We start from the raw sequence: 10928 nt of genomic DNA on the forward strand, positions 1-10928 counted from the left end.
CGCCGCCCCCCAGCCTCTACTGAGCCATCTGACTGTGGCTCTCCCTCCGTTTTCTCTTCTCCAAACAGTTGAATGTCTCTCATAGTGGCTCTGTCTCTATCTCAGGTGCACAGGGATGAAATGACGTGCCTGCTGCCCAGGAAAAGCGCACTTGTCAGGGGCTGGGATCTGGGACGAAGAAAATGAACCACGACAAGATGTCACAGGACGGAAGCCCTTCCCAGTCGCGGATCAGGAAGGAAGTAGGAACCACGAAGGTGAGGTCAGGGTATCAGGAGAGAGGTGTGGGTTTCAGGAGAGACGTGGGGGTCTCAGAGATCCAGACCCAGAAAGAAGTCCAGAACTGCCCACGGAGAGGTGGGTCAGAGTTACCCTCAATGGGCGACAGTGGCCGACCCCATCTCCGGGCGAAGATGTGACCCGGCGTAGTGTGGGTGGGGGCAGAGGAAGGTTTTCAGCGGGAAAACGACGGGGCAGACGTCGTCTTCACGGCCCGCGGGCAAAAAGGCCGAGGCGGGGATCCGACTCCGGCGCCCGGCCGGTGGCAGATCCTGAGGGCCGGAAAGTCCCACGGGATTTTCCGGGTGTGGGAAGAGCAGGAGCAGGGACCTTAACGTCTGCAGGGACCATTGAATCCGTAATGTGGAGGACAGGAGGGCGCGATGAGCAGATTTGATCCAAAAAGACGGTTACTCACTTACCTCACTCTTAATTTCACTCCGCGCCACCCGCTTCCGCGTCTGAAATAAACTACGCAGGCGCGCGGCGAGAAGCTACGTGGCGGGGTGGGGGCGGGGCCTGGGAGGGACGCACAGCCAATGGGCGAGGCCAGGAGTGGAGCCTGGCTAGGGCGGGGCTTTCCTGGGCGCTGTTTCCCGGAAGTTTCCTTATACAGGTATGCGAGCAAGAACCTCTTTTCGATGCCCTGTGAAGAAAGGTTATTTTAAGTTAGTGTCTCAGACCGTTTGAGGGTAAAAGCTTAGAGATGTGTGAGACACGATGTTTTCATCGTTGAAAACGGTTTCAGTCAAAAGTTATTTTTGCAAGCTATTTTGTCCTATGAGATACAAACGACTCAGAAAATATCCCTTTTACCTATGTTTACATGTTAATTGTCACTGAATCGTACAAACCGGTCTGTAATGATTTTTAATATTGACTCTTGATGTCATGTTCTTGATTGCTTGCTTTCACCATCGAGTCTCCCTCCTGTTGTTAAGTGCCATCGAGTCGGTTCCGACCCAAAGTGACCCTGTATAAGATTTCCAAAGAGCAGCTGGTGAGCTTGAACCGCCGACCTTGCGATTCAAAGCGAATTTGCAGTCCAGCGCGTTTACCCACAGCGCCACACCAGTACTCCCTCCTAGGATCCTGGAAAGGAACGATCCTCTCCCAATACCTGGGAAGTGAAGTGTGATACCAAAATATCGTAAGTATCAGGGTCTGGCTGTCTCTCTCCCACATATGAATATCCCAATATTCATTACCATCAGATTTATGGGCATGGTCCAGGCAGCAGATATTGATGAGCACCTTCCAGAGGTTGGTATTCCTATTCACAGAGTCTCCTGTATGGAAACATGAACTATACCAACTAAAATCTGCTGTTTTCCAAAACCCACTGCTGGTCAAGTCGATTTCAAATCATAATCCGTCCACTTGCTATTAAATTCCCAGTAGCAAACGCTTACTAAAGTTTTAGGAGTCCTGGTGTGATGCTGTGGGCTAATGTGTCCAACTACAGTCGTTTGAACTGCAAAGTCGGTGGTGCAAGATCATCAGCTGCTCCTTGGAAACCTTACGCAAAGTCGCTATGGGTGGGAATCAACTCGATGCCACTTAACAACAGTCTCTCTTCAGAAGTTCAACATGTAACTTAGGAATTATTCCTCCTTTATCTGTAGCTTCGGCACTGGATCAGTTTCAGCCCTAATGCATTTCTTTTCCAAGCATAACTTGGACTCTTCAGATAATTTCCTTTCCTTGAAGAGTCTACCTCTTATACTGAAATGGAAAATACTCACAGTGGAACAATTCACTTTAACCTTTTGTCTCTAGTTCCTGAAAATAACTCTTGGAATTTGCCAGTAATCAAAGAAACCTTGGTTTTATAAAACAACCAGGCAACAAAAACGTCATGTTGCTGTTATTGAAGACTGTTGAGTCCCTTCCAACTCAGTATTTCCCATGTGACAGAGTATGAGTATTCTTGACTGTAATCTTCATGGAAGAAACCCCGGTGGCATTGTGAGTTAGCGTAGGGCTGCTAACCACAAAGTCAGCAGTTCAAATTCACATCCACACAGTGAGAGCCAGAATGTCTCCAAGACCTTCCTGAAGTGTCTCTTCAAATGGGTGACTATAAGTGGAGGCAGTCTGTAAGTTCTGTGAGTGTTTCCAGAAAATCAGTGAGGCTAACAGAGGCAAAGATTAAAAACATCCTGACAGTGGCTGATGTCAGAGATGGAGAAGTGGGAAAATAGGGAGTTACCTTTGCATTTTGGAAATTCGACTCATGTTGGTTATTATTAATGTTGTTGTTGTTGTTAGGTGCCATCGAGTCGGTGCCAACTCATAGCGACCTTATGCACAGCAGAACGAAACATGCCCGATCCTGGGCCAACCTCACTAGTGTTACCACACTTGGGCCCATGGATGCTGCCACTTGGCCAATCCATCTCACTGGGGGTCTTCCTCATTTTCTCTGACCCCCCCCCCACCTTAACAAGCGTAATATCCTTCTCCACCTCTGGTAGCGTAATGGTTATGAATTGGGCTGCTAACCTCAAGATCGGCAGTATGCTCTTGCCCTGTTTGAACAACTGCCCCTTCGTCTATATGCAGGCTCTGCATGAACACAGTAGTGTTCTGGAATTCACAGTCTTTGCAGTATTACCCATAATTTGTTATTATCTGCATATGAATGTCTTTGCATAGTCAATAAAGCACAGGTAAACATTTTTCTGGTATTCTCTGCTTTCAGCCAAGATCCATCTGGTATCAGCAGTAATCTCCCTTTGTTCCATGTCCTCTTCTGAACCCAGCCTGAAATGCTGGCAGTTCTTTGCTGATGTGTTGTCGCAGCCATTTTGAATTACCTTCAGCATCATTCTATTTGAGTGTGATGTCAATTATGTTGCTCTGTCATTTCTGCTTTCAGTTACATCACTTGTCATTGGAATGGGCGTGACAACGGATCTTTCCCAGTCAATTGGCCAGATGGCTATCTTCCAAGTTTCCCGGCATACACAAGTGAGTACCTCCAATATTGCTTCCCATTTGTTTAAACGTCTCAATTTATATTCCATCAATTCCTGGTGTCTTGTTTTCCACCAATGCCATCAATGCAGCTTGGACTTCTTCAGTATTATCAGTTTTTAATCATATGCTATCTCCTGAAATCATTGAATGTTGACCAATTCTTTTTGGTCCAGTGGCTTTGTATATTCCTTCCATTTACTTTTGATGGTTCTTACACTGTTGCATGAATTTTGCCTGTAAAACCCTTCGATATTACAACTCAAACTTGAATTTTTTTCTCCAATTCTTTCAGATTGAGTAATTTCATTCAGTTTGAGAAATGTCATGTGTGTTCTTCCCTTTTGGTTTTCTAATTTCATGTTTATCTACATCTCATTATAATATTTTATTTTGTCTTCTGAAGCCACCCCCTTGAAACCTTTTGCTCAACTCTTTTACTTCCTTTGCTTTAGCTACTCTGAGTTCAATAGCAAGTTTCAGAATCTCTTCTAATATTCATTTTGGTCTCTTTTTTTCTAGCTTTGTAATGATCTTTTTGCTTTCTTTGTGTGTGATGTCTTTGATGTCTTCCCACAATTCATGGTCTTTGGTCATTCGTGTCAAATCTATTCTTGACATGGTGTCTAAATTCAAGTGGCATATACTTATTATTATATTCTATTAAAGTATAACCTTTATATATTTTTCTTCAGCTTCAATTTTAGCTTACATATGAGCAATTGATGATGTTTCATAGTCAGTCCCTGGTCTTGTCCTGACTGATGATACTGAACTTCTCTATCGTCTCTTTCACAGATGTAATAACTTTGACTCCTCTATATTCTATCCAGTGAGGTCCACATGATAGTCATGTTTATGTCGATGATATTTATTAATGGTGAAAGGGGAATCCTACAGCTATTAAGCTCGCCTTCTGATAATTGGCTCTCTTCCATTTCTAAAACTTGAGACTAAGTTATTACTAATCTTAGATATATAAAACTATTTTAAGAGGCAGCATGACCATTTCTTCTCCATTATTTCTGCCACATAAGCAGCTCCAGATAAATTATCAGTCGGCTTCCATGAAAATCTCAGTTTATCAACTATAATCCTTTCCAGTAATCCATTGACTTTCTGTCATACCAACAAATGAGCAGATAAGGACCCTGAATACATTAATCATGATTTACATTATAGTTTTTTTAACATACTTTCTGCCTCTCCCCTTGCATTCCTTCAAACTCATAAAATATTTCATCTGAAAATTTGATATCCTTGTTATTCCAGGAAACATGGCTACCAATGAATCTCACCTAATTAAGTAAGCCCTTCCATATCAATCCCTTCACAGAAATCATCAGGATGACCCATGAAAGGCTTGTGATAAAGACAAAACAGCAGTCTGAAAGTAGCCAAGAGTAATATATAAAAAACAACAAAAAATACATTACAAAATGAAATGATTGTGTCTTTCCATGCATCTTGTTCCATCGACACCCATCAGCTATTTGTTTTAAATTATTTTGACTTGAATTACTGTGTGTTGCTGTTGTTAAGTGCCATCAAGTCAGTTCCAACCCATAGCGACCTAGTATAGGGTTTCCAAGGAGCGACTGGTGGGCTTGAACCGCTGACTTTGCAGTTCAAGCTGACTTTGCAGTCCAGTGCATTAACCAGCAGCACCACACCAGGACTGTGTAGGACTTAATATTTGAGTTGATTCATCTTTGAGAAACAGACTAAATTTCTCTAGTGTGAATTTTGATGTGTAGTCCACTGGGAGTCTTTGTCAAATGATTGACTACACTCACTACATTCTAAGGTTTCTCTCCAGTATGAATTTTCTCATGAGCCCAAAGGTGCGAACGTTTAATAAAAGCCTTGCCATACAAATTACATTAGTAAGGTTTCTCTCCAGCATGTATATTCTGATGTGTAGTGAGGCTTGCTTAAAGGCTTCACCATTCATTACATTTGTATGGTTGCTCTCCAGTATGAATTCTCTGATGAATTGTGACGCTTGAGTTCTGGCTAGAGGCCTTGCCGCAAACATTACTTCTATATGGTTTCTCTCCAGTATGGATTCTCTGATGTTGAGTAAGGCACGAAGACCACTTAAAGCATTTGCCACACATCACATTTGTAAGGTTTCCCTCTACTGTGTCTTCTCTGATGCTCCCTAAGGCTTGAGCTTTGGATGAAGGTATTGCTACATAGATCTGATTCCCAGTGGGGGGTTTTTCAGAATGTGTTTTCTGATGTCTGCTAAACTCTGTCACTTGGGTATATATAGGCTTTGCCACATTCATCACATTTATAAGGTTTTTCTCTGGTATGTTTTATGTTTAGTCAGGCTTGAACGTATGGTCAAATTTTTGTCATGCTCTGTACATTTGTGTGGTGTCTCATCAGTATGAATTCTCTGATGTTGCAAAAGGCTTGAACTTTGGAAATAAGCTTTACCACATTCCTTACATCTTTATGACTTCTCTCCAGTATGAATCCTCTGATGTTTCACAAGACTTGAACTGTGAATAAAAGCCTTGCCACACGCATTACATTTATGTGGGTTCTCTCCAGGATATATATTCTGATGTTTAATGAGGTGTGTTGTTCTCCAGGTTTCCGAGGCTGAAAATCTTTATGGGAGCAGAAAGCCTCATCTTTCTCCCATGGAACAGCTGGTAGTTTCGAACTCCTGACCCTGAGGTTAGCAGCCCGATTCATAACCACTACGCTACCAGAGCTCCTTTAATGAGGTGTGAGTAATGCTTAAAGGCTTTGCCACATTCATTGCATTTGTAAGGTGTCTCTCCAATATGAATTCTTTCATCATCCCAAAGGTATGAACATTTGTTAAATGCCTTACCACATTTCATACATGTGTAAGATTTCTCGCCAGTATGAATTCTGCAATGATTTGCAAGGTGGGAGTTTTGATTAAAGACTTTGCCACACACATTACATTTGTGTGGTTTCTCACCAGTGTGAATTCTACCATGACTTACAAGGTGGGAATTCTGAGTAAAGACTTTACCACCAAGATTCTATGTATATGGCTTCTCCCCAGTATGGATTCTCTGATGTCTCATAAGGTTGGAGAACTGCTTAAAGGCTTTGCCACACTCATTACACTTGTAAGGTGTGTGCCCAGAATGAACTCATGTTTAACGAGGACTGAGTATTGGCTAAAAGTCTTTCCACATTCATTACACTTTTCTTTAGTGTGTTTTGTCTGGTGTTGTGTAAGCAATGGAGAGATCAAATCTTTGTAGGGTTTATTACAGAATTTTGTTTTGACACTAGGAGGAAATCTTTGAAGGGATGAAACTGAGGAACCATTTTTGATGGACTTCTCAACTTGATTGCATTTATTAATTTTTCTCTTCAGTTTGAAATCTCTGCAGTTCAGCCAGTTGAGATGGGAAGTTTAATGCATGCCTATTTTCAAAATATTTTACAGATTTGTTTCCTGTATAGCTCATGTTATATTTTAGCTTTAACAGATTCCTATAAGGACAGTAAATAAGAAACACTGTAGAAGAATTGATGCATTTCAGTTATGGTGTTGGAGGAGAATATTGAAAGTGCCATTGGCTGCCCATAGAACCAACAGATCTGTGTTGGAAGAAGTGCAGCCAGAGTGCTCCTTGGAGGCCAGGATGGCCAAACTTCGTCTCTCATACTTCGGGCATATTGTCAGGAGGGACCAGTCTCTGGAGAAGGATATCATGTTTGGTAAAGTGGAGGGTCAGAGAAAAAGAGGAAGACCCCCAATGAGTTGGATTGGCCAGGTAGCAGCATCTATGGACTCAAGCATGGTAATGATAGCAAGGTTGGCCCAGGATCAGGCAGTGTTTCATTCTGCTGATGGGATTGTAAAATTGTGCAACCACTGTGGAAAACAATATGGCACTTTCTCAGAAGGTTGGAAATAGAATTTTTGTATGCCCAGCAATCCCTCGACTTGGTATAAATGCCATGACACAAATAGATATGTGCACACCCATGTTCTTTGCAGTATTATTCACAATTGCAAAGAAATGGAGACAGCCTAGATGCCCATCAGCAGAGAAATGATTCAACAAACTGTGGTGCATATACACAATGGAATATTACACATCATAGAAGAAAAACGATGAATCTGCAAAACACTGCCTAACATGTAGGAACATGAAGGATATTATACTGAGTGAAATTAGTTGGTTGCTAAGAGACAGATATTGTCTGAGTCCACGAATGTAAAAGTCAAGAAAAGATTTTCATGCTAAAAAAACATTCTATGATGGTTACCAGAGAAGTAAGGGAAAGGAGAATTATTCACTGGCTAGATGTCGCTATGAGTTGGAACTGATTGGATAGTACTTAACAACAACAACAGAGTGTAGACCTGTGCTAACTTGGGTGACAGGGAAACCAGTTAAAAGGAAAAGAAAATAATTGCTTTTTTTTTTTTTTTTCATGTACTTGATAGGAAGCAATACATATTTATTTTTTCATTAGGACATATCATTGGGAACTTTCCCACAAAAGAAAAAGGAGGAAAGAAAAGAAAACAAAACAAAAAACAAAGAAAAAGAACAAAATAAGAGTGATTTAGCTTGTGTAAATAATTGGAGTCCTGGTATGACACTATAGGATAAGCACTAGACTGCTAACCTCAAGGTTGACAGTTCAAACCCACTAGCTACTCCTCAGAAATCCTATACAGGGTCAATATGAGTCAGAATGGACTTGAGAGCACTTTAACAACATCAGAGTGATCTAGCAGCAAGCAGGTGGTATAGGAGCTGGTATTGGCTCCTGCCCAGTGGGTAGAGCTTCAGAGGGTATGTTTGTGGCTGGGCTGTATGGGTTGCTATCTCTTGTTGTATGGGAAAGAGATCACACACACACACACACAAGAATACAAAACAAAATAAACAAACAAGCAACCATCAATGAAAATAAGAATAAAAAATAAAAACAGGCAACACCAGATAAAAAGAATATAATCACTAAAAAAAAGAAAAGAGGGAAAGGAAAAAATGAGCTATAAAAGAGAAAAATCAGAGAGAGAGGAAAACAAAACTTAGATAAACCAGGAAGATGAAGAGAACAAGAGAGTACTCAAAAGGAAAAAAGGAGGGGAATGAAAAACAGAAGGAAAAACAAAAACAGATAGAAATAGTAAAATTTCATGGAAATGGAAAGAGAAGAAGAAAGAATGAACAAAAACAACAAAAGGGAAGAAATAAAACAAAAAAATCAGTGCAGCTGTTGTTGAGGGGAAGGGGGTGCTCCTGCCAAGGAGCTCACTGGGTAGATGTGGGAGGGTGGAGTTCCTGGTCCTAGGTGGGCTTCCTATAGATCTGTGTGTTATCTATGTTCAGGGCACTCAATCCGGAAGTAGTTCATGCAGGCCCTTGATGGAGCTGGTTTCAGTGTCTGTTAGGACCATTAGGACCACAGGGCAGCTGGGACCAGGGTGGCTGATTATGAGGGTCTGTGCTGGGGGTGGATGAAGCTGGGAACCAGCCACACATCTGGTTACCAAGGAAGCATGAGGAAAAAGAAGGAATTGCACCTTTTTCCGTCGCCTCTGTGAATCTGTTCTGCCAGGTCACCACTGTTGTCAAAGCTGCTCATAAATGTTCCAGATAGTCACACCGCACATCTGACCAGCTGGTCACCAGTCAGTCTCCCTTTCTTGCCGTCCCTGTTCAGCTTCTCCTCTCAGCAAGTACTCGGTCCACTTCTCCAGCCTTTCCTCTGAAGTTCAGGGTTCCAGGATTTTCATCTGTGTCTGTTTCATTTTGTCTTGTATCTTTGTTGTAGAAGTCTGTTTAGTTTGTGTGCTTCATCCACCATCTTGCCAGAAGTGAACTCTTTATATATGTTCTGGTGTCCATTGATTTTAAGTGAATGTCATTCCCCAGGTCAGGTCCCACATCCTCTCTTCCTGAAAGGACTGGATGCTGTACCAAACAGACATGTCAAGAAAAAGACATGTTTACCATCACCATGGAGACAGTCACCAGAGTTGTTTGGCCCATGTTCCTACGGGGCAGGGACAGAATATTATGAGCCAATAGAACTCTTAGAACACTTCAGTTGGACTCAAATACTTAGCATCTGTTTATATCAGAGACTTCTGGTGTCAGCCCAAACAGGTAAGAGAAAGAAGAGCCAATGTGATTGGTGGATACTCACAGGACTTGAATACCAGCTCTTCCCTACAATTGATGCAACTTGCTAATATGTTGGTTTTCAACTATTTTATTTATTATTGTTGTCAAGGTGAGTTTTCTAGAATATTTCTCTACTATGCCCTAGAGCATTCTCTCCATTCTCTTTTCCCTCTGCCATGGTGTGTTATGTTGTTGTTAAGTTCTGTCGAGGCAGTTCCAATTCATAGAGACCCTGTATAGGGCTCCAAGGAATAGATGGTGAGTTTGACCTTGTGGTTCAAACCCACCTATGGCCTAGTACTTTATCCTACAGCAGCACCACATCAGGATCCTTATAGTCCCTGTATAATTTTCTCCAAGCATTAGTGACCTAGAACTATTTAAAAGGTCCCAGTGGGGCAAATCTACCTGGGAAGACCTTGATATCCAAGATACCTGTTGGAAAGAGGGTTGGGTGTTGGATACCAGCAAGAAGGGGCAGAATCTAGTATTTATGGCATATATGGTTGTGTCACTGCCTCTGTGTTGAACAAGGATGGAGGAACTCCACACTTCAATTGTATGCTGTTGATGGAGCGCTGACGGGAAAGAAGTAGGTGATGACACCGCAGAGTTCATCTGTGTTCATGAGTGGGAAGAAAACTAGAAGCCAGTTTTAGAAGTTTGATCTCTCTTAGACCCAAATGAGAGACATTCCATCAGGTTGTTGATTTTATCATACTTGTGTTTCATAAAATGCCTTGTCCCTAAACAGAACTAAGGGTGAACGCAAAGAAACCAAGTGGAAATAACAGTGACAATCCACCTATATTTCCAACAGACATGCTCGATCTCACTATGGAGGAGAACACTGGAGATGGTGCTAAGATTATGCAACTAACAGCCCTGGGTGCTGGCAAGGGTACACATGCTCTCGTCATCTACACTATCGTCAGCGGAGCTAATGATGGTTTTCATATTGACCCTGAATCCAGAGATCTGATAGCAACCAAAAGGTTGGATAGGGAATGTCATTCCAAATATTCACTACTGGTTTGTGCTGATGGTAGTCTGCGGTCCTCAGACATGAGGCTTAATATCACCGTCAATGATGTGAATGACCACACACCTAAGTTCTCCAGACCTGTGTACTCTTGACATGCCAGAAGTCACAGCTCTTGGTTCTTTGGTTGCAGTTATTTTAACTACAGATGACAATGCTGGTGTGAATAGAGAAATCACACATATTGTAAATGAAGATGATGATGGCATGCATCTTTCTCCTGGATTCAGTTACTGGAGTCTTCAGTTTGACTCATGTATTAGATTATGAAGCATAACAATATTATCTCCTCACTGTTCAAGCTGGAGGTGAAGAGGACAATTTACAACCATCAGGGGTGATTTCAATATACTCGATGTAAATGATGGTGATGGTGGTTATGTGCCGTGGAGTTGGAACCAACTCATAGTTACCCTGTACAGGGTTTCTTAGGCTGTAAATCTTTACAGGAGTAGAAAGCCTCATCTTTCTCC

General features: G+C 42.0%; 1 protein-coding gene across 1 annotated transcript; it reads right to left on the reverse strand.

The window, feature by feature from the left end:
• Positions 1-374: 374 nt before the first annotated feature.
• Positions 375-10370, reverse strand: ZNF677 (zinc finger protein 677). The gene is given in 6 exon segments (XM_006878224.1): positions 375-617; positions 702-773; positions 894-925; positions 5635-5853; positions 6008-6403; positions 10295-10370. Coding segments are annotated over 6 exon segments (1038 nt in total).
• Between the last annotated feature and the right edge of the window lie 558 nt (positions 10371-10928).

This window comes from Chrysochloris asiatica, unplaced genomic scaffold (assembly GCF_000296735.1).
Source record: "Chrysochloris asiatica unplaced genomic scaffold, ChrAsi1.0 scaffold00116, whole genome shotgun sequence".
NCBI lineage: Eukaryota > Metazoa > Chordata > Mammalia > Afrosoricida > Chrysochloridae > Chrysochloris > Chrysochloris asiatica.